Source organism: Cariama cristata, unplaced genomic scaffold, assembly GCF_000690535.1.
Source record: "Cariama cristata isolate BGI_N322 unplaced genomic scaffold, ASM69053v1 Scaffold37225, whole genome shotgun sequence".
NCBI classification, from domain to species: domain Eukaryota; kingdom Metazoa; phylum Chordata; class Aves; order Cariamiformes; family Cariamidae; genus Cariama; species Cariama cristata.
This window is the reverse complement of record NW_009619865.1, coordinates 568-24370: the sequence shown is the minus strand read 5'-3', so window position 1 is coordinate 24370 and position 23803 is coordinate 568. Positions and strand designations below refer to the sequence as shown.

The 23803-nt window shown below is 39.9% G+C and overlaps 1 protein-coding gene across 2 annotated transcripts; it reads left to right on the top strand.

Moving 5' to 3' along the window:
* The first annotated feature begins 1002 nt into the window (after window positions 1-1002).
* Window positions 1003-22718, top strand: HNRNPM (heterogeneous nuclear ribonucleoprotein M). Of its 2 annotated transcripts, XM_009701413.1 has the most exons (15): window positions 1005-1168; window positions 7914-7966; window positions 8802-8809; window positions 8895-8988; window positions 11516-11713; window positions 12105-12258; window positions 13305-13354; window positions 13655-13715; window positions 15620-15721; window positions 16312-16356; window positions 16784-16858; window positions 17360-17458; window positions 20275-21056; window positions 21360-21411; window positions 22285-22718. In XM_009701413.1, the coding sequence occupies exons 2-15, from the start codon at window positions 7943-7945 to the stop codon at window positions 22446-22448; spliced, it is 1908 nt and encodes a 635-aa protein (XP_009699715.1). In that variant the 5' UTR covers window positions 1005-1168; window positions 7914-7942; the 3' UTR covers window positions 22449-22718. The 2 variants fall into 2 exon arrangements, with proteins under 2 accessions (XP_009699716.1, XP_009699715.1); XM_009701414.1 differs by lacking the exon at window positions 15620-15721 and having other exon boundaries at window positions 1003-1168.
* Window positions 22719-23803: the final 1085 nt, after the last annotated feature.

Genomic DNA, 23803 nt, shown 5'->3' with positions numbered 1-23803 from the left:
CAGAAGTGTGTTTACATCGGAGCCAGAATTTCTGACATAGCTTGGACTTTGCAGGGCTACATAGGTCTTGAGTTGAGCTAAAGCTTGGTGTATGTACAGATAAGTTTTAGAAACTTCACCAGCTTTTGTGACTAACGTGTTCTCCTGAATTCTTTCTAAAGATGTATTTCTGTATCTTCTCAACCAGCACAAAGTGAACAAGGGGATTAATTGGATTGGTTAAGGGAGTCATGTCAGGCTGAGGTATTTAATTCTCCTGTTTTTTTTAAATACTGTTATTCAGTGGCATCTGTGTCCTCTTAAGACCCGGTGGTCATCTAGGTTGCTTGAAAAAATAGTCTTTGTTTCTAATTTTTAAATTTTTGACCTGTTAGAGCTGGTATTCTGAAATAGTTAAAAGAACTATTCAATACGTTTGTTGGAATTCACAAAGGCTTTGAATTTGAGTTGCCCAAAAACTGTATTAATTGGAGAAGAAAAAAGGGTTGTTAGATAAGAGTCACTGGCCTGAGTGTTTAGTTAGATACAAGATTATTTTGTTAAGATTCTTCTAGTGTAAGACTACATATATGGTGGGTCAATGTATTATTTGACTCAAAGGTGCTTAAGCAGTAAGTGTGCTGAGGAGAAAATAGGGTTGATGTCTGGTCTGGAGCATCACGAGGAGATGGAGTGAGGCTTGGTCGGCTTTAAAGAGATTCAGCTTATGAAATCGAAAACTAGATACATTGGATAAATGTGGGAGAAAATAGTGGGTCTTCATGACATAAGTTGTCTGCTATTAGGAAACCTTTGTCACAATACGCTATGTAGCACTGGTACTGTGCGTACCAGCTTTGGCCAAAAGGTGTACGGTTTTGCAAATAATGTGAATGGATGAAACTTTGTGAGTTTTGATTTAGTTTTAAGAATGTAACAAGTTATGTTCCAAGAGGTGGTATGACATTGATCAAATGCCAGAGTAGTTAATGTCTGTGATTATCTTTCTTTGCTTGCAGTGAAGGTGAACGACCAAGCCAAAATGAAAAAAGAAAAGAGAAAAGTGTCAAAAGAGGAGGAAATCGCTTTGAGCCATATGCTAATCCTGCTAAAAGATACCGAGCTTTTATTACAAATATTCCATTTGATGTGAAGTGGCAGTCTCTGAAAGACCTGGTCAAAGAGAAAGGTAATGTACAACTCAGGTGGCCAAGTGATGTCTGTCATCTTACTTGTGGCTGACTTTGTTTGTAAACTTAAGAGTTGAAGTTCTGGGTGGACTTAGCGACATGAGCTTTGTAAAAGGTCTTCCTGAAGCTTTTTTGGGTGTTGCACAACATCTGCTCCCTGGCAGCCTTCCAGACGGATAGTTCCTTTATAGGCATGTTGGCCTACAGCTAATAGTGCTTCATCGGAGAGTTAAGAGTATTTTTCTTGGGGTGGGGGAGATGAGGCTTTTATCAGATGTTAGCCTTGACATGCAACAAAACTTTCTGAAGCATTTTAATGTCTTTTGAGTAATAAAGGTAGTTACTTGCTGCTGATCTGGTGTGTGTTTATATAGCTGTGTCCCCAAACTTTGTAGTGATTTGTGCTTAGTTAAAGATCCATACTGCCATTTGATAGCAGTAAAATGTATTTAAGGGTGACCTGCAAAAAAGAAAAATCAGGTTTGTGCTTTGGCATGTGCTGCAACGCAGTCAGGGCTTTGGAAATCCTGTTCATGGTGTTTCCCCTTTCCCCACTTCTATTTAACTGTCCCATGTGAATGGGAGCTGCCTTAGTTTGTTGACCTTTGCATCTTCATCTTGAAGAAGATGAAGAAACTGAGCTGACTACTCTCAGGTGGTGACAAGTCTAAATGTAGTGTTACTTCTTTAAGCTGATGCCCGCCTTACTAGTTTTCAAGTCACCTTGGAAATGCAGCGGAGTGGCAAGAAAATACTTGGCTTCTCCGTCATTAAAATGTCTCAAAACAAGTTAAGAATAACTAATACAACCACTCCTCTTGTGGGTCACTTCTAAAATACATAGCATCAGTCATAAATGTCTCGCAAAATAGTGATCAGTGTTAACTTGTGCTTGAACTAGGTAAGGAACGATAGTTAATGTGTTCACAAGGTGTGGCCTAATGAATGGGAAAACAAATTTCCAAAGGGTTTTAAAATGTTTGTCTTATGGAGGCAAAATGGAATTGAGTCTGCGTAACGAACTTCAGGAGTATAAGCACTGGGAAACTTCCATAATTAGAGGCTGTGAAACGTTGATGCTTGAGATTCAGCAATGGTTTTCTATAATACGAAGAATTATAGTCTTAAAGACTGCTTTAACAGGCCCTAATTATGAATGGTCCCTTGCCTCAAACTATACTTTAGCTTTGCTGCACAAGATACATTGGTTAATAGGAGTACCTGTATGTGTAGATGTCTAATTTTAAGTACTGTGTTGAATTCCGTTCCAAGTGTCTTGTGGTTTCTCTCCAGTTCACGTGGATGGAAAAGTCCGGTGTGAGATTGTTTCCTGCCTTGCTGTTCAGCTACTCATTCCAGCAGATACTCCTAGGGGAACATTGAAACCTCTCCATTCTGTCTGCAGGGCTTGTTATGCTAAACATTGAGAAGCATTGTTCTTGGTTTTTGGGACTGCTTGTTAAAATACAACAGTTTAGATTTGCTGCGTAGTTGCGATTCATTCTAATTAGTCACTGACTTCTACCAAATTGGTGCTCTTGTGCTGTGCTTGAACTTGCTCAATCGGTACTTCTTGATAAAAGGCATAGTAGTTCCAAGAACCAGGAATGTGATCGTGGAAAAATCTAAACGGTAGAATTCTTGGTTTGTAAGTGTAAGAATTACAGGCCAAATGTTCAAGGTTTTGGGAGCATGTGAAACAGATCTGTACACAAAGGGTAAACATAGGCGTTTCATGACTGCTCCACCGCTTGGCAGTTGTGAAGACTTAAGCTGTTAGCAGCAATGGCATAGCAGGTTGCTGAACGTAGGAGGAGTTCACCTCAATCGGCTGTTTTGCGTCAGTAAGTATGGTTTAGGAGACATGAGCTTTGAGGTCTGCTCATATTTCTGCAACCTGGTTTCTTCAGATGCGTACAGTCTTCTAAAGGTGACATCTCTCTCAAGAGTAATGCCTTGGTTCAGTCATTTCAGTGTATTTGTTGGTGAAACTCAATTACAGGTATGCAGTATGACATAGTTATTAATGAAATGAAAAAATGTTCTTGTTTGAAACTCCCTTGTATTGGCTGACAAACACAAGGTTCTACTAAACTGATGTAATCAGCATTGATAACTGGCAATTGGTGAACGGCTTCAGGAGAAGAATGAGGCAGCAGTTCTTCAGCATGCAAGTGGAGTCTAAACGTAAACATGATTGAATGCTAAATAGCTGTCTTAATCTGTCCCCCAACAAATGGCTCTGTCTTAGGGAGAAAAATGGTAATGCTTCATGGCAGCTGGCATATGTGAGGTGATGCCATATGATAAAAAAGAACTCGAATTTGAGATATTTATTGATCCCTTTAGGAGATACAGAATTCTGCATTTTAAACCTTTCTCCTGGCTGGAGTTGCAAGATGGCGTACAACACAAGGAGAAAGATTAGCTGTAAAAGGAGACAGTAATTGTCTTCTGCTCTGTTGCAAAGTTGGGAGCAGTTGCACTCAAGGCCACGCTCATTTCACATTCGAAGATTCCAGGACACCCCAGAGACCGTATTAGCATGGCTGTACCCACGTTTACATAAGGCAGAGCTGTAGTACGGAGCAGGTGTCCTTACCTCTTCGTATCAAAACCTGGGTGTGTGAATAGGTGTGAGAAACAGAAGCACCAAAGCTTTCCCAGCTTAAACTCTCTGTGAAGAAGAGCAGCTGCTAAACTTCATGTGCTGCCTTCCTTCTTGCTGCATCTTCAGAAATGTTTTTGGAACCTTTGTGGCCGCCTACAGATGTAACTCATGCCCTCTTGCAATTATACTTAATCCTAGATGTTAGTGTACTGGTGAGCACTTTTGTTACTTTGATACTAACCTGTAACTGGAGAGTCCCCTGGGTTTTGGTGCCCAAGATTCTGCCGCGGTCTGCTGGCAGACTGAAGTTTTAGGTGGACAAAGAGAAAAGGATGCATAGCAACGTGGAAGTGCTGTTCCACATCTGACTTGTTCCCCCTTACTTTCAGTAGATGTGCTAACGAGTTACTCTATTTTCATTGGCCTTAACTGTCTTTTCAAGGAGGCACTGACCTTCATCAGTGGATATGAGCTTTTTAACCTCATCTTTCCTGCCTGGGCTGTTAGAGCGCCGAAATTACCCGTAGTTTTTTCTGGGTTCTCTCATGCAAAAGTGAGATTTCCCTTCCCCTACTGTGAAAGAAGAGCTTGTGAACTCTTCTCTGTCTCTACTTTAGGAGGAATGTTTTTCTTCTCCCCTTTTAACTAAAGCTTTGTACGTATATAAAGTGTGTTTCTCTTCTCTCTCCCCAGCCCAAGTCCCCCATGTAACTTTTTAGAGGTTGCTTGTCATGACCTTTAAACACTGTAAATGAAGGAGGAGCTGTGACTAATTTTGAGTTACCTCATGTTGAAAGTATTAGGCTTTTGATGGCAGGGCCGTCTTGAATCAGTCATGTTGCTTGCAGTGCTCTACTTCAGAAAATGATGGGACATCCGTATAGTTTTGGTAATGTCTGCAGAGGCTTTCTTCTCTGGTATTTACTTTTGACCCTCTAGGCCAAAGAAACTACTGTGTTATAAAGCATTTACCCCTTTTTCAGTTTCTGTGCTTCTCTTGCTGCGACTTGCCTCTCTGCACCCTTCACGCCTTTCAGAGCTTCTTGGTTTGTCGCCAACTATTAAAATCATGTTCCCCAACTTTAGAATCTTCTAAGTTGACACCAATGTCTGAGCTTGTTACCCTAGTTACTTCCCACATATGTCTTTAGGGCTAGGTGAATCCATCAGAGCCGTGCCTCAAGTCACCGTATGGACATACTTACCTGAGCTTCCTGAACAGTCATTGGAGAAGATCTGACTTCTGACAGACCAACTTGGCTTGAACATCTTAATTTTCTGTGCAGATAAGCTTTGGAAGTGGATATAAAGATTGAGAGGGAGGGGGGGAAGTGACTGTAAACATAAGTAACACTGGAGATTCCTTTGGCTTGTATTACTAGTTATTACAATGATTTCTGCTTCAGTCTCTTGTTTTAGGAAATGCCGAGTTTCTGAACTTCCTCAAGTGTGAGGTTTTAAAAAATAAAAAAATAAATTGGTCTGCTCTAAGTTCAGTCCTAAAGACACCATGGGGAACATATTCCTTAATTATACCTGCATTGACTTAAAGCTAGTATTTTCTGCAAGTTTTATCTCCCTTTGGAGGCTGGTCTGGTAATAAACGTGAGTTCTTTGAGTAACAGTCTCTTGTGCTTGAATGAAATTTCTTCACTTGTGGATATAGGATATGTTTCCTGGTATAAGCCAGCTGTTCTCTAGCAGAAAGAAAATCTGCCTGGATCACTGTGCATTTCTTTTGCCCTCTGAAGCAGGTTTAGTACATGGATATCTGCTGTTGGTACTTTTCCATGGCTTAATTGCCTGTGTGCTGTCGTAGGCTGCCCTTGGCTGCTATTGCTGCTTTCTCCCCAGTGCCTGATGTTCTGATGTACTGTGGTTTGGGGTTTAGAAAAAAGCCAAATAAAATATGGCCCAGCATAGATTCTTAAAAACAGTTTCCTTTGCCGGCCTCAGACAGTAGTCTCCTGGAGGAAGTGTCATGTTGAATTGTTTTACATGTTTTTCAGGTGAAAAAAATGCATTTCTATTGTAGTTGTTCTGTACTGTGGACTTGGTGTCTTGAATACCGAGCTGTTACGCTATTTGTGGTATTCCCCTCCGCCTGCTTTTTTTAAATTTGGCTATTCAGGAAGTTCAGATGTCCTTTGAAGGAAAACAGCTACTTCAAGATGTATATTTAGTTTTTAATATAGGTGTCTATAAGGCTTGAATGTGAAGCACTGAGCAAAATTGGCACATGCTAGATTTTCCCAAGTGACAAACAATTGCTGCTGTGACAGTGTCCTGGAAATCTTGTGGTTCAGAGGTCAGAGATTTGTTAAAAGAGTAAATGTTAAATCATACTTAATATGTTATGGTCAAGCTTGGCAAACTTCTTTGGAAGTGTTTGTGTGGATCTGAAGTAAGAATTGTAGCTGAATTTGCTTAGCAGTTGGGAGAGGAGAGCCCTCAGTCCAGGGGCTCCGTAGTGTTATTAGGAGCAAAGTCACAGACTTCTAACCTGTGACTTCTGGCCTCTGTGAGACTGAGTGGTTTTGTAGTCTAGGTAATCTGGGAATTTGTTGTCTTACTACATAAATTGTTGAATCACATTTGCATTCTTGATCAAAGTTTGGTTGGACTCTGGCTGCTGCTGTTGAGATGGATGGCTTCAGAATGTCTTGGTAATGCTGAACATTTGGACTCGGTGCACGGCCGCTATGTACCACCAAGGACTAGTCCAGGAGGGCTGCTTACAGTGCAGTCCCTTTCACTACACAGACTCTGGAAACAATTCCATGTATAGTACATGATCTCGTACTGTTCAGATTATAGAATGCAATTAATTTTGTTAGGCTTTATTTCAAGAGGTATTGTTTGGATAGCGAAGCTATGGATAGTAATCGAACACTTCAATCTGCCCTGTCCCTTTCAAAGGGACTTGCTTGTTAGCCTCTACCAGTCTCAAATGCTATCCTCATAAAAATGCAAATGGATCAGAGTTTGTTTATTCTGCCTAGCTAACTGTTCTTTAGCTGGAATGCTGATATTGTTAAATTATTTTTTTTTAAAATAAGAAATGGAGATTAAAAAAGAAATCCAGCTTTTCTTCCAGCTTCGAGAAAGACCGTTCAGGGTATTCGTTTCGCACAACGACACTGCGTGTCCTATAAATGACTGGTCCTGTGGGAGGTCAGGCTGAACACCTCTTCCCCTCTCTGTCCCTTGCTAAGAGGTAGACTCTTGAATGTGAGGCTCCAGTTCCTTCCTCAAGGTTATGCTGTCAGTGTTCAGATTGGGTCGTGGTTTCCCACGAAGACTGCTTTCTGCCTTTCACATAATGCAACTTGGAGTCCTCGTCTTAAACTTAAAAACTAGGACTTCTAAAACCAGAAAGAAAAAGTAAAAAATGTTTTCTTTGATTATTCTTCTGTATGCCAGTCACTTCAAAGGCAGCAGCCATTTCGGTAGTTGTATTCTGGAGGTGCATGATATGGTTATGTGGTCATAAAAAGGCAATCCTAATCTTGTGAGGAAAGGTGCAGATGTAGTTTTCCAGTGCATTTTGCCTTTTGCTGTAGACGGTTTTGTCTTGAGAGCAAATATAGCAGACTGTTTAATGCTACTTATTGAAGCTAAAAAATGGACTTAATTTTATTGTGGCTTAACAAAAGGCTAAAAACTTGCTCAAATAAATAGTGGGCAGTCAGCGATCTCTTGGTCTCTTGGTTCAGTCTGACTCCCTTTTTAGAAGTTTGTCTTTAAATCCAGAGAAAAGCAAATAACTGTTCAAGTTCTGGACTATGGAGACAAGATTGCATACTATGTAAAGTGAAGGAAACTTGTTCTTGCAGACTTTCCCATGGATTTGGATTGCCTCAAGTAATGAGTGGGTACTAAAGAGCAAGGAAACTGATATTGTGGAAATAGCTGGCTTTTGAAGTGGAGGAAAATCAAGAACATGTTTAACTCTTTTAAGACTTTACTGCATACCTGTAATTGTCCAGTTTTGTGGTCTAGAGAATATGGAGTGTTTCTGGGCTTTCTTATAAGGCAGAGGCTCCATACACGGTTGTTGATTGTTCTAAATTCCCATTGTTTTCTTGGCTTTTCTCCCTTGGTATATGTGTCGTCTGGAATCTGATTTGTAGTTGGTGAGGTAACATACGTGGAGCTCTTAATGGACGCTGAAGGAAAGTCAAGGGTAAGTGTTTGAGAGATTTCTTCTGTGGATTTTCTACATGACAAATGTAACTGTATGGTGGCGTGGAAGGAAACGAAGTCAGGAAGGTAGAGAGTGTGTATGCTTAGTGGCTATAACATAGGACTGCTTAAAGCTTCTTTTGGGGTGGGGAGGAGGTGGGATGGGGCCTTGTAAATAGTGTTAGGGTGGTCTTCCACTGTGTTCAGTTGGCGTTGGCTGTTTGAATGACCCATGGACCCTAGCAGTATGTATAGTGGTACGGAATATTAATGTAATACTTGTGTTTTGGAAAACGTCACTGTAGTGGTTTGCTGAATTTGTAAGGCCAGTGTGCAAAAGCAGGTTCTGTAAACTACACTTCCTGGGCCAGTAAACAGAAGTCAATTCCTAAATGTAAATGTATATTGCCTTCATAGGTGCTTAGGTCCTTTAGTCTAGGAAAAAAATAGTAGGAGCACACTTAACTGTACTGAAGGATATGGATTCAGGGTGAGAGAGTATGTCAAGGGTTTTGCTGTATGACAGAGAAGAACAGGTCACATGAAGCGTGTGTTATTTTTCTTGGAGAATCGGGACTTAGCTCTGTTTGTTACAACGTCAGAATCTACAGTTTAATCCTGTTAACGCATAAGAAATTATATCTTATGGAGTTCAAGTATTGAAGGCTTTATTGGGTAAGATTACATTTATTTTCACTATTAGGGCTAACTAATGTCATTTGACTTTTTAAAAAAAAAAAAATTTTTTTTTGTGTATCTTGTGCTTTTACTTACTTTATTTCTTCTTTCTTCCCTCCTCTCCTCCCTGTTACTCGCCTGTGAAATCATCTCATCAGGGATGCGCGTAAGTTCACTTATGAATTTATAGCAAGAAATGAGGAAACACTTAAAAAATAAGCAATGTTCTTAGATGTCTTGTATCCCCACAGTGTTGTTGAATTCAAGATGGAAGAAAGCATGAAAAAGGCTGCAGAGGTTTTGAACAAGCATAGTCTTGGTGGAAGACCATTGAAAGTGAAAGAAGTAAGACGTGCATCTGTTCTTTCAGTATGTTGACCTTGAAGGTGAAGGGGTAGTTCTTAGTCAAGATTTATGGCTAATTCATTTGCAGATAAGAATAATTGACCAAAGGTAGGACTCATCAAATAGGATTAAAAAATCAACCTTTTTTTCACCATCGGCATGTACTGCTGAACTTGCGTTTGAACATGATTATCAAGACTAAGCTTGACTTAAAGAATAGGTGCTGATGGTAGCAATGCAGAACTCGGATGAAGCAGGAGTTTGGCTTTAACTGCAGGTATACTTTCTTGTTTAGTGATTTGAAGAAGAAACCTGCATAGGTATTGTTTGTTCCTGACTGCCTTCCCTTTTAATTCTGCATCATAATGAATATATATTCTACAAACAATTCTGTAGAATAAGCTGTTTTCTGAAATACTTCAAGGATCTATTTCCATTTTAATGGCTTTGCTATTGTCAACCAGTATGACATGCTCAACCGTACCATGAATTAATTCTTAACCATTGACAAGTCTAAAGTTTTATTCCAGCAGTTTGGAACCTGTAGCTGCATTGAAGATTCAATTGAACAAAAATAAAAAGGGATTTCCTTCAGTGTTAGCATTGAGTCTTGGCCTTAGGGTATGGGAGCTATGCTCTTGGCTAAGCAGGCTTCCTGTTCTATTGTGTCCTGCCCACTTAACGGTGGGGAGTGAAAGATGTCTGCATGAGTGTAAGAGAGAGAATGTGTGCAGAAGGTCTTCCCTTGGTAACCTGCTTCTTGCTGTAGTCTGAGGAGCGCTTGGGAAGAAGGATGGGGACAGCAAGTGGCAGGACTTCTCGGATCTGGCAGATTTTGTAAGTAGAGTGATGAATTCTGGGGGCAGCAGCTTGCTTCTGGGCACGTGCTGTCTTTTGGCACTACTGACTTCTCGCTACCCTTTAAAGGGAAGAAGAGGTGAAATGGAAGGTTAGAAAAACATAGTTGCACCTGAAGGTCATCAGGCACTGACTTCTCTAAGGGGCCCTTGGAAGAAAAAGCTATTGAGAGTGAGCCGCATCTGGGTCGGTTTTCCTGTTAATAATATACCATTAGTACTGGAAGTCAGGTTGCCCTTTCGTTTCAGTCCTTGAGAAGAGGTGGTTGTAATTTGCCCAACTCTTCACGAAACTGTTGTCATACTTGAATATACTTGCCTGTGTGACACAGAACAGAAATGATACTTGAAATTGATGAAGAAGCATTTTACAAGTATTAGGTACTTCAGCAATGTTCACCTCAGCCAAGTGCCCCAGTCTGACTGTGTGGAATGAATGAAGTTATTGTGGATGACCATTAGTGTAGGTTTTGCCAACTATCTGGTACGTACCTCTCCGTGTTGGCTGTCTCACTGCTGAGGAGCATGAAGGCCTTCAAGTGACATCCTAAAAATTCTGCAGCAGAATAGCTAAAGCTCTTTGCCTGATCAGAAGGCTTTAGTTTGTATGACAGCCACTCTTGGCTTTCTATCGGAGCTAATCTGGTTTTAAGCAATACCCTATTTTAACAGTGAAATAGGAAATTTAAATTGAGAAGTGACTTGTATTCACTTTAATGTGTTCTCCACCTCAGACTACTATGATTTTCTGTAGCTGAAATAATCATGTGAAAGCGATCCTTTCTCCTGTTTTCAAAATGTGCTATTATTTAGTCTTAAAATTTGGATCAAGATTAAAATTAAATCGAATAGCTTTTATTTTTAAAGCATCTGTATTTCTGACTAATTAATTATATTTGACATGTCACGTTCTTCAGCAGTCTTGCAGTGCTGGTGCATTTTACTCACTGAATACAGTGTGACATTTCCAACCTAAGTAACATAAGTTTACCTTGTATTGTGAAGGTACTTACCTTCACTTTCACTATAAAGTGAAGTGACAATAATTAATCTTATTTCCTTCCTTGAATTCTTCATCCTATGCTTCATGTTCTCTAGCATGTCCTAAAATTGTGAGATTATGCCGTAACAGGGGGATACATTTGAGGGTTTTTTTGGGTTAGAAAGCCAGGCGGGGGTGGGGGGTGGGGTGGGAGAAGTGTTGCCCTAATGAATCTTCTTGAAATTTTAAACACTGTATCTTGCCTTGTAAAGAAGTCCAAGTGCAAAATAAATGAATTGTTGCATTGTTTTGAAGATGCAGAGAGTCAGTTGGCATTTGTCTTCCAAAACCTCTCCAATGCCATTCTGGATTTATCAGTCTTTGGAACAGATATAACTGTGAGGTTTTTTGTTGGTATTGAATAATAGATAAACACTTTTAGAATCAGGGGAAATGCATGAGTAGGAGTAACTTGCTAACTTGAAGGGTGCTGGAATATTGATTAAAAGAAAACAAATTAGTGGACTGCAATGATACGTGAAGTAGTTGACTGGAGTCTCTAGGGAGCAGACAGCCCGGCATAAAGGGAAGCCCCTTGTCCTTTTGACTGTTTTAGGCATGCCACTAAATCCCATGCATTTAGTGGAGTACAGAGGGAACAGAGTATGTTTTTTTTCTGTTTTTACAGGATCCGGATGGTGAGCATGCCAGGAGAGCAATGCAGAAGGTCATGGCAGCAGTTGGTGGAATGGGTATTGGTCCAGGCCCGGGCGGCCCCGGCATGATCAATATCCCGCCTAGTATACTCAACAATCCCAACATACCCAATGAGATCATTCATGCCTTACAGGCAGGGAGACTTGGAAGCACTGTCTTTGTTGCAAATGTAAGTACTGTGTAATCTGTAAACAGAGTATCTGGGTCTTAACTCAGTTAAGTCTAATGAATTGGAAGAAAAGCCTCAGACTTTCAGCTCTGTTCCAGTAAAACTGAGTAGTAACTTTTTCTGTGGCTAGTCTTGTTGATTCTCTGTGCTAGAGAAGTTGTAAATTAAGATGTATTCTATACATGACAGTGTCTGTTAACTTGTATTTTTGAACAAAGCCAAGAACATTGCATTAAGCTCTGTAGCATTGTGAATGCTACTTAAATTTTATCCTATCTTTATGAAGACTCTGTTTCTTAAGATTGCTGATATCGGGAAAGGAAATGTAAGAACACTAAAGCTGTTTTTGATGGAAATCTTTCTCATACTTCCAATATCACTTGTCTTCCAGTTGGATTACAAGGTTGGTTGGAAGAAACTGAAAGAAGTATTCAGCATGGCTGGTGTTGTGGTTCGGGCAGACATACTAGAAGATAAAGACGGCAAAAGTCGTGGGATCGGCACTGTCACTTTTGAGCAAGCTATAGAGGCTGTTCAGGCTATATGTATCCTTGAAGAGTAAAGATGGTAAATAGTAGGCTAAAAACTTAGTAAACAAAGCAGGATGAAAGTGTAAATTGTAGTATTACAAGAGAGGATATTGCCATGTCACAGGAAGTCAAGCCCTTGCAGTGAATGGAAAACTGAAAAAGAGAAGAAAGTCCATCTTGAAAGAACTGTTGTTTGTTCAGAATCATTGACAAAGTGGATTCTCTTTCCCATGTGGATATATGTGTTTCTAGTCCAAATAGTAAATTTCTGTCTCTAGGGTGTAGCTAGTATTGAAATGTAATTTCTGAGAAAAGATTTGTCTTAAATTCCTGTGACAGAGGTAAAGGAGGAATGCAGCAAGTCTATTTGCAATTTAAGATGGCTTGACTAGTGTGTTCCTCTGTTCCCTGTATCCTTATGGTGTGCTAGGGATGGTTTGCTACATAGCAATCTACAAAAAACGAACAACAACAAAGTGCAGATACTACTGTGTGCATGATCTCTCAGCTTGTGGCTATGGTATGGAAAGGAGGAAGATATTTCCCCCTTTCCCCTCCTAAAGTTTCTCTTTCTATTTTAATGTTAATTCCATTTTGCATGTGCACCTAGTAAAGTTAATCCTTGTGGGAGCAAGACTTATACAAATCACTAGCGTGGCGTACTTCAAAATTTAGCTATTTTGTTGATTTGGAAATGTTGAACTTTTGCATGTTTTCTCCTGTTTTAAGTGGCTAAAGTTACTGATGAAACATTTAAATACCTGACTGGTTTGGAGTCACATTTTGAGTGATCTCTTAATCTTAACCAGAAGAGTAATTTTAACTCCTGTTTTAATTTTAAAAAGCTATTCTTTCAATATTCAGTTACTTGGATTTCAAAGCTTTTTAGTTTTGGAGAAGGCAGAAGGATTTTTGATAATCTGTGAACGATGGCTTAAGAAGCGACCTGGAGAGATGCAGTTTTCTGGCTGGGTGTTTGTACGCTGCATCAGATAGCACTTAAAGCTTTAAGTCCTTGTGTGGTTCTAGCGCTTGAACAATGATCCTTAATGAGACAATAGCGATGTTTAATGGGCAGCTGCTGTTTGACAGACCGATGCACGTAAAAATGGTAAGTATGTTCAAGTTCTTGCTGCATTTTGAACTGGTAATTGTGCTCCTGATTTTGGATGATGTGTGGTTTCAAGGTAGGGTTGAAATACAGGGAGGAAATGCATGATTTGCCTAATTCTTAGTGATGTCAACTCATGCCATCAGGGAGGGCTAATTCTGATTATTTTGCGAAAAGATAATCTTAAATACAGTAATGATTGCTTTAATTTTAAGTTTCTGTGTTTTAATTTAAAAATAAAAAGGGTAAGAAATAATTTCTTACTTTTTTGCAAACTTTAATGTATTGAATTGTGTTTAGGATGAACGAGCCTTTCCCAAAGGAGACTTCTTTCCTCCAGAGCGACCCCAACAACTTCCTCGTAAGTCTCACCTGCATGACTGAACATGTTATGTTTTTTATTTTTGCTGTTCAGCAACTGGGGCCCAATCCCAGCCCCAGTAAGACTCTGGTTCAAATTTTGGAAAGCTGGGATCCAAATGACCTGAATAATATCAAAGGGGGAAATAGTAAAGAAGAGCTGCTCAGTCTTTTTTTTTTTTTTTTTTTGGATACTTCTTTCAGCTCACAGCTAGAAGCTTGTCTTAAAACACTATCCCATTCACGTTCTCAAGGCTTCCAAATCTCTCAGTTGTAATTCAGAGACCCTGATGCCTTGTAAAACTACTGTTAATAGTGGGATTTAATGGAATGAATTGAGGACCTGAGAATCTTCCAGTTTCTAAAGGGGATCTCATCAATGTATATAAATATCTGAAGGGAGGGTATAAAGAAAAGGGAGCCAGGCTCTTTTCAGTGGTGCCCAGTGACAGGGCAAGAGGCAGCAAACCTAAACTGAAACACAGGAAACTCCATCTGAATATAAGGAAACATTCCTGTGAGGGCAGCCGAGTACTGGAACAACAGGTTGCCCAGAGCCTGTGGAGTCTCTATCCTTGGAGATACTCAGAAGCTGTGTGGATATGGTCCTGGGTCACCAGCTTGTCGTCACGCTGCTTGAGCCAGCGGGGTTGGAGCAGATGACCTCCAGAGGTCCCTTCCAACCTCCACCATGCTGTGATAAGATACTGAAAGTATTGAACAGGAAGAGTCTGGGTTGGAAGAGCTAGAGGCAGGAGAACACAGGCTTAATTTGTTTAAACGCAGCAGAAATATAAAGTTGGGCTGTTCACGCAATTCTGTTAATTCAGCCAGTTGCTGTTTTCTTAGGCATGGGAACCAAGCCTGTTGTGTGCTGCTAACTTGCACAATTTTAGTGATCATCAATCAATCCCTTAAATTAGTTCAGTTTTCTGTGTATCTGTCAAAGCCTTACTCAGCAGCAGTATCATTCACGTTCTTTATTGCTGCTTTAACTTTCTATAATGGTATACCTCTTCTTCAAGAGAAAGTCATTGAGTTCCACTTTAATTATCTTTGTAAAAAACTCAACAAATACTACCAACGGAAGCCTGTGTCTTGGCCTTTATTGGGGCGGGGAAGGGGTATCTTACGTTGTTTTAAAACAAGATTCAATGCTTCCTGTGTTTATTGTGCTGAGCTGTAAATGAGGAAGTCCTCTTCTCATAGGCAAAGAATGCCATTATGCGGTCGTTTGATTCCAGTGCAAGCAGAAAACTCTTTTCTTCCTGATTAACTATAAGGAAATTATGAGGGCTTTTTCTTCTTTCTTTGGACTGGGGAATCCTTAATTCATTTGGGTACAGGAAGATTCAAAATTATGCCTGGGGATGATACACTTTGTTTGCTCAGAGAAGAGGCTGGCTGTGTGCTCTGAATTCTATAGGTGGCTATCATAACGATAGGCTCAACTTTGTGGTTAAATTCTTACCTATAAGGGAAGAACCTTGGCAAAGGTGGAGATAAACCACTTGCCAGTCAAGGGTAATATTGTGCAAAGGTTAGAAGATCTTTATACTAAATTGCCCACTCTATTCTCCTTAGATTGAGGAGGAACACAAAATAAGCAGTGTTCTAGCCAGTTATTTTTCAGGAGTCAGCTTAAAATCAACCAAACAAGCAAGTTTTCTCAATAGTAAGATGGAAAATGGATTATGAGAAACAAATATTGGAGATAGTTTTTAGTGTATTTCAAGACACATCTATTCTGGATTTACTATACGCTTTCATGCTTTAAGTGCACACCCCGAAGGGGGAACACAGCAAGCTTTTTGGAGAATGGAAGTCAATTACTTAACAATAAAACTTGCTGTTATGTCAAACTATGGAAAGAAGGCTTTTTTGATATCTGAATATTTTCTTCAGATGGTCTTGGTGGTATTGGCATGGGATTAGGACCTGGAGGTCAACCTATTGATGCAAATCATTTAAACAAAGGCATGGGAATGGGCAACATGGGACCTGGAGGTAAGAAGATTACTCCTATGCTTTTGTTTCATGAGAGCTTTAAGCTATGTAGAAGGTAGATAGCTTTGTTTTGCCTACACAAAAAGTTAAAGTGTATTAGGAGTGTTAAAGCCAAATGAGTTTTTGTTGAGCTAAATAATGAGCTTGATACTGGAAACTTGAATTTAACCAACTGCTCCATTTTTTTTTTCACTGTGGTCAAGACACAGCTCTCATTTTCTGACTCTTGAGCATGAGCAGCAGACACTGCAAATAATACATTAAACTTTTAAAACCATCTGTCACTTTTAACACTTATTAGTGGGCTTGTAAATCTTTGTTTAGGATATGTTTAAATAGCACAAGTTTTAAAGAGCCACCTAAAAAGTAGCACACATTCAGCTTTCAATTTATAAATGCCTATGGGTTTTTCCCCTTTGCTGCTTTATTTTCTGAGAAGGAATGTTGCAATCTACTCAGAGGTATCACATGTAAGCTCTTCAGTTCAAACAGTGGACGTGTTGTATGGTCTCTTTTTTCTACAGCCAGTCTAATGGCTGAACTTTTGTAGAATTACATCTGCTATATAAAGCTTTCTCTTTTATTTTGAGGAATGGGAATGGAAGGCATGGGCTTTGGAATGAATAAAATGGGAGGTAAGCTGTGTGGTTTGGTTTTTTTTTTTTTTTTCTTTTTGACACGTATATAGCTTGGGCTTTCTGAAAGTCATGTAAACTTAGCTGTATATGTCTAGCAGGTGTTTGTTTTCTTTGAAATAATCACCAATTTAGTAATACCTTGTTCCTTTTTGAGTATTAATAAAACTGCTGTAGGTGTATGGGGAAGGATTAATACCTCAGATAAAACTTGACCAATGTTTTTGTCATGTGACTTGTTAAAACTGTCCTTGGTTTTGGAAGTACAGCGTGACCAAATTCTGGCCTAATTTTGTTTTGTGAATCTGTGATCCAGAGTTGTCTTGGAGCCTCTGGAAATGTTCTGTGAAAACAGCTTATGTGGGTGAAGTGTAGTGTGAAGTTGAAATGCATTGCTAAAGAATCCCTGAAAAATACTTTCTTTCAGGAATGGAAGGTCCTTTTGGTGGCATGGAAAACATTGGTCGCTTCCCAGCTGGAATGAACATGGGCAGAATGAGTGGTAGGCATTATATCTATCTTTTTTTTTTTTTTTCCCCTCTGGTCTATCCACCTCCTGATTTGTGTTCTCTGAAAGCGTAACATTGGAGAGACTCTCTTGACTGGTCATTTTCCTCTTCTCAGCTTTTGTTGGAAAAACTTGAACCTTACAGCTGACGTGATGTCCACAAGTCACTTATGGCCTCTGAGCTACAGAAAACAAGTGATTCATTGAGGTTGTCTTGAAGGACCAGTTTAGAAAGAGAGAAACTGCTCTATGTGTATACACCAGAAAGGCTTCTCCAGAGCAAAGTGGCAACCTCAAATGTGTTTGTCCATATGGGGATGAGTCCTGCTTTTTGTTGGTTTTTTGGACTCAAGGAGACATGATAGAATGATCAGGAGAACGTAATAAAAAACACTTGCCTTTCTGTTAATCTTTTAAAAATTATGGCCATATTAAAATGTTCTCTCAGGAGTCGTTTAGACACTGAAGAACACACATGACGCTTACTCTTTTCAGAGATGGATCGTGCCATGGGTGGAGGATTTGAAAGAGAATTTGGAAGAAATGAAATGGGAATGTCTCGTAGTTTTGGAGAGACCTTGGAGAGAGGAATAGGTAAGTACACTAAGTTAAGTACTTTTACTACCTACTTTTCATACCCGAACTGTACCTAAAAATCATGCATGTTTTGTTATAATAAAAACAGACTGTATTTTATATGTATTTGCTGTAATAGTTTGGTTTTGATCAAATTCCTAAGAGCTGTACAGAAGGCAGACATATACACTAGTCGTGATCTGTGAGGCTGTGTAATGGAATTTCAGATGCGACAGGAAACCTTCAGACAGTCTTAATACACTGCCTTGTGTCTTGAAGCTTCATGCTAAACTTCCATATATGTGCGTGGCAAAGAGGAACGTTCTGAATGATGCAGGACCTAATCCTGTCACCAAAATGTAGTCTGCGGCCTGGACAGTAGGGAGGAAAAACATGGCGAAACCTTAATTTCTTTCCCTTCCTCCCAGATGTTTTTAGGAATCTGGTATAGACTTACACATCAGATGATTGAAGAAAACACCTTAATGTGCAACTCATGCAGTGCTAAAATTAGTGTTCTTCTGTTGGTCTTTCCTTTTTAACCCCGGTGGGAAAAGGAAGACTATCAAATAACTTGGCGCAAAATATTAGTTGAACTCAGCAAGTATAGTGCGGTGCTGTTCTGTTTGTAGCAGCTTTGAGATGGCAAAAGATATTAATCATGCTTCATGGAAAGATTCAGAGCTTGAACATTTTTAATATCTTCTCTAAGCATCTGTTCTGTGTGTGTACAGCTTGATTCAGCCAGTTCCCGAGATTGCTGTGTTGTTGCTGTGCTCTGTTAATTTGATATAACTTAAATTAATTTTTGAAGAAAGTGAAATCCAGTACACTGCTGATACAACTCAGATGACTCGTTATAAAACTGGACCTTGTTTGCAGGGAAAGGTGATCTTTTTTTAAAAGTCATTAAAAAAAAAAATCCTTACCTTAAAATTAAGGTTGTAAAGCAAATACAGCCTTCAGAAAACTGAAAGTACTTAAAGCAGCAATTCAGTTATGGAAACTCACTGCTTTTTTTTTTTAAATATATATGTATGTAGCATAATGCAATAAAAATAGTTTTGAGGGAGATAATCTTTAAATAGATAAGCAGTATTATGCATTAAAACACTTCTTAAAAAAGGTTTCTGGAAGAGTAAGAAAAAAATATTTTAGACTGTCAGCCTTGCTGGTAGTTGTCCATTTTTGAAATGCTACTGATCAATTAGATACTAAATTTTTTTTTTTTTCAGTGAAAACAAAGTCCTGTTCCTTCCCACTGCCTGTATAACATTTAGCTTCATAGCACGTTGCCCAGTGACTGTCTGGAAATACTGGACCATTTCAGTAATGAAGTACTCAAAACTGCAGAGTTTCTGAAACAAAGCTGACCCCAAGTATCTCAAAATAGGCAGACCTCCCCCCCTTCCTAATTTACAGAATTTATTTTAATTGCTTAATGACTGAATCACAACATTTAATAACCAAGAGTTGGCTCTGCCTGCATGGGATTAGCCCTTTTCTGGGAGACTCTAAAAAATGAATGCACAACGCTGCTGACTTTCAGCTGAAGCAAGACTAAATGTTGATTGCTGTTGTTTCTTCACAACTTGCTTGCACAAGTACAAATGTCACGTAACCCAAACCCATTCTGTTATTTAAGGGACTACTGAAGCTCAAAATACTGAATCAGGACAAGTGCTGTTTGTGAATGTGGTTGCTTCAGTTTTCTTGAGCGTAGGCTTATCTTAATATCTTGAGCATAGGCTTATTTTAACATAATCTTGTTTCTCTTCATTAAATATATGTAGGTCATTTAAGTACGCACTTTCTTCAAGGCTTTTTTCCCCTCAAATATTAATCAAACTCAACATGATTTTTCTTACAGTGCTACAGTGCCAAACTTGATTTGATAAATAAGCTAAGAGCCTTTGTACAACGGCAAAATGGCATAAACTGTAGGGGAGTGATCCTTTTACTGCAGAATCTCCAGGAGTCTGTAGCAGAGTCAGACAAGGCATTTTGTGTAGCAGATATAGAAACCTTATTCTTGTTTGTGTTTTATGGCACAGGCAGCCTCTTTATATTTCATTCCACGTTGAAAGGCCAAGCATGCTTTGTGACTTTATAATGGCCATTCAGCTGTGGTTCTTGTGTGGAATTTACTTTGTTTTTCTTGGGAGTTCTGGCAATAAGAGAGCTCTTAAGTTTGGGCAAGCTTTTCTTGTAAAATTCTCTGCCTGGCTTGGCAGAAGCAATCTTTGAGTTGCGTGGCAAGGGTGATGTGATTTCATTCCTCTTCCAAGCAATCTGTATTTGAACTGTAATTTCAGTTACTAAATTACTACTCTTGCTGTGTAATCCCCAGTGTACTGCACAGGAGAGCTAGCAGCTAAAATTATATTTAAAATACTACTTTTGCCAGTTGATCTTGTCTTAGGTTTGCATATGCCTTCAAAATTTTCTGCTTTGTGTTTTTGTTTTGTTTTGGTTTTTTTTTTTTTTTTTTTTTTTTTTTTTCCTGGAAGGCTTTCTTTGTGCGTACAGAAGTTAAGCTCCTTAGTAAAGGGATAAACTTCTCTCCATCCCAAGTATAGTATGTGGTCTGATGAGATGACTCCTCCCCTAAATCATGTGTTGTAGTCATGATGGTCTGCATAATCAACAACAGTGCTCTTCTTGCCATGCGAAGTGAAACTTTGCTTCATATTCTGCAGCAACAGAGCACACAGTGTACAGTCACTTTTCTGAATGCTGATAAAGCTTAAAGTGTTTCAGTAGTGCAAGCGTGTGTTAGGGTTTTTTTTTTTCGTTCCTGTATCATTACTGATAACCTGTGTGTTGTGTTGCAGGTGGTGGAAATGCCAGCATTCCTGGGATTGAGAGGATGGCACCTGGCATTGATCGTATGGGCTCGGGAATAGAAAGAATACCTTCCGGGATGGGGCATGGGATGGAGAGAGTAGGGTCAGAAATAGACAGGATGGGTCTTGTTTTAGATCGTATGAGCTCCAACGTGGAGCGAATGGGTTCAGGAATTGACCGAATGGCCCCTCTGGGCATAGATCACATTGCTCCTAACATTGAGAGGATGGGCCCAGCTATTGAGAGAATGGGGTCTGGCATCGAAAGAATGGGTTCTGGCATAGGCTTTGGTATCGAGAGAATGGGTGCTGCCATTGACCGCGTTGGCACCACTATGGACAGAATGGGATCAGGCGTAGAACGTATGGGTTCTGGCATGGATAGAATGGGTATAGGTATGGAGCGTATGGTCCCTGCTGGAATGGGAACTGGAATGGGTCAGGTGATAGAGAGAATGCCAGCTGGTTTGGATCGCATAGGTGCCACTCCTATGGAAAGAATAGGAATAGATCGCATGGGTGCTGCTAGCATGGAGAGAATGGGCTTGGAGCGCATTGGAGCCACTAATATGGAAAGAATGGGTCCTGCTATGGGACAGGGCATGGGAGCAGGCATAGATCGAATGGGACTTGCAATGGGAAGCAATTTTGAAAGAACAATGGACATGGAACGTGGAAACTTTGCAGGCAATTTTGCAGGCTCCCTTGGAGGAACTGGAGGACCTGCAGCTGGGGTCGCCAGAAAAGCCTGTCAGATATTTGTGAGAAATGTGAGTAGCCTTCTTCCTACTTCCTCTTCACAGATCGTGAAATTCATTGGTACTGACTTGTTGATCTCATCTATGCTGGGTTGACTTCAGTCAGAATATCTAATATTGGATGCTGCCAAAGCTGGAGTTACGTGGGCTTTTGTGAGTTGAAGCCATGTCTTTAACAGAAGAGCTCTCTGCATCTGTAAATGAAGATGTTGAGCAATGGCTGTCCCAGGATGGAAAACGTGTTTTGAAGAGTTGGCAGTGCTTGCAAGTTGTTCAGCAGATCCTCAGTAATGGTCTGTTCTTCTCTTTTCACAGCTGCCTTTTGATTTTACATGGAAAATGCTGAAAGATAAATTTAATGAATGTGGTAAGTTACTTTATCCCTGGTAATTACTCTGAGACTTGAATAAGCATTAAACAGTAACTCCTGGCTCTCCATGTCCCTGACACTACTATCTTAACTAAAATTTCACTCAGACTTACCGAAATACTGGATCTTAATGTTGACAGGTGTTGTGGGGATGTTCACTATCCCTGCTATATCAGAAAGAGTTCTGCAGTGTTGAAATAAATGCCTGGCCAGTTGATAGCCCAGTTAACACTGCATTTGTGCCCTTCTCCATCTCAGGGGCTGGGTTTATCATAGGGATAGCCTCTTTGTAGTAGCAGAAAGAGATGGGAATAGAGAAATGGAAGTTCTGTGAACTGCTGAAAAGTACCTGCATAGATTCTTTACATCTAAATGAACATAGTTGTCTGGAAAAACTGTCCTTAAAGAATTAAAAAAATTCTTAATTCAGGTACTGACTGTTGAGGTGTTCTCTTCAGCTTTGGGGATTTTTTTTCATGGCAGCGGTTGCTGTACCCAGACCTTACTCCCCAGTATCTTGTGCTGCTTGTCTGATAGCAAAACCAAGCCCCAGCCTCAGCAGTCATGATGTGAAGCGTGCCTTGACAAGTTGGACAGGGTTTGTAGGCTTGTGCTTTGCTCTGCTCATCTCATTCTGATGCTGCTGCTTGAGTGGGGGTTGAGAGAACCAGTTTGAATTAATTCCTCTGTTAAACTGAGAACACTTCCTTAAAACAGTGACTCAGTAAAGTTGTCCTGCAGCTCTAAGTTTCACAGTAACGGTAGCTTCTAAAGGTATGCTTTCTGTGGCTTAAGGTAGAGAACTGTGATTTGATACAGAGTTATGTGGTACCTGGTAGGTTAAACAAGACCCTTTCTTTTCTTTTTAAGGTCATGTGCTGTATGCTGATATCAAGATGGAGAACGGGAAGTCTAAAGGATGTGGTGTGGTTAGATTTGAGTCCCCAGAAGTAGCTGAGCGAGCCTGCCGTATGATGAATGGGATACAGCTTCGTGGGAGGGAGATTGATGTGCGAATTGATAGAAATGCTTAAGTAGTTGCCTTTTTAACACTGATACCAGATTTTTGAATTTGTATTTTTTCTTGTTAACCATTTTAATTTGACTGGATGTAAAGGTGTTAAAACAATTCAGTTGCTTTCTGGAGTAATTTTAATTACTTTTTTAACAAATGGATTTCCATTTTACTGTTTTTTGCATTGAAACTGCAATGTGCACAATCTTTTTTTGTAGTTGTGGCATCTTGTTGACATTACAGATGTAAACAGTATGACTTTGATAATAAATGCAAGTTAAAGATTTCAGTCACAGCATCCGTTACTGGCAGCACATCTTATGCTTGCAAAAATATCTGTAAACTGAGCTCAGTAAACTAGAACTTGTATTCTCTTGTGAAGTGTCAAGAAAGAATGTTCCTCTTGGTTGTCAGTTTATGACAGTATGAATCGCTCTTTAAAGTGATGCATTTGCGTATTTGCATCGGTGTTTGAATGGCTGCGGGGTGCAGGGGACTTCCTTTTCCTGTATTCAGACCTAATCGCTGACCACTCTTAGCAAAAGGCTGGTAGCTTAATTCTTCTCCAGTGGCAATGCTGATTTAAAAAAAAAAAAAGCAAGCAACAACAAAATAAATAAAATATCTTCTACCTTCAGTTGTGTCAGTGCCATTCTGAAGGCCTGAACTGAAAATGGATTTTAAAACTTTTTTTTTCCTTCAAATGTGGAGCATTTCAGCAGGGGCCATGCACAGAGGTGTATCGGTTTCAGTCAGGGGTGAGGTGCAGCAGGTAAGTGGCAAACAGCTGCTGCAGGTGGAAGGCAGAAGGTGGGATATTTCACCTTCTCCTGCCACAAATTGAAAGTGGATATTTTTGAGTGGGAATTCTTGTGGCAGGAGAGCTGAAGCTGTATGCCAAATACAGGATTTCTTACCCTTACCTCAGTTTGAGAGCTGCATGGCCTCCAAAATGAAATTCTTCTTACTGTAATGGGAAATGAAAAGATGTTCTCCTTGTGGGCTTGACTCTGTCAGCAAGACTTTGATTGCCTCCATCTCTCTTACTGAGATCGATCAGTATCATCTCGATGATAGTGAGCAAGGAGAGTGAGGACCACGGCTCTAAATATTCACCTATAGGCTTTGTTGCACAAGGCTGTCATCCAAACTGTATCCCATCAAAAAGCTGTTTGAAGTGTCATCAACTGGAATTACTAAGCTGAAGCTTATCTGACTTGTCTTCTGGGGAAAGGTCACCTGATGCTGTCTGTACGCTGCTTTATGATTGTACGGAATTGTGCTGCAAGAGCCGGAGTGGTGTCACAAATCCTAAATGTGGAAAAATAGCTTGAATGAGGTGTTCTGACAACTTTTAGAGCTACTATATAGGAA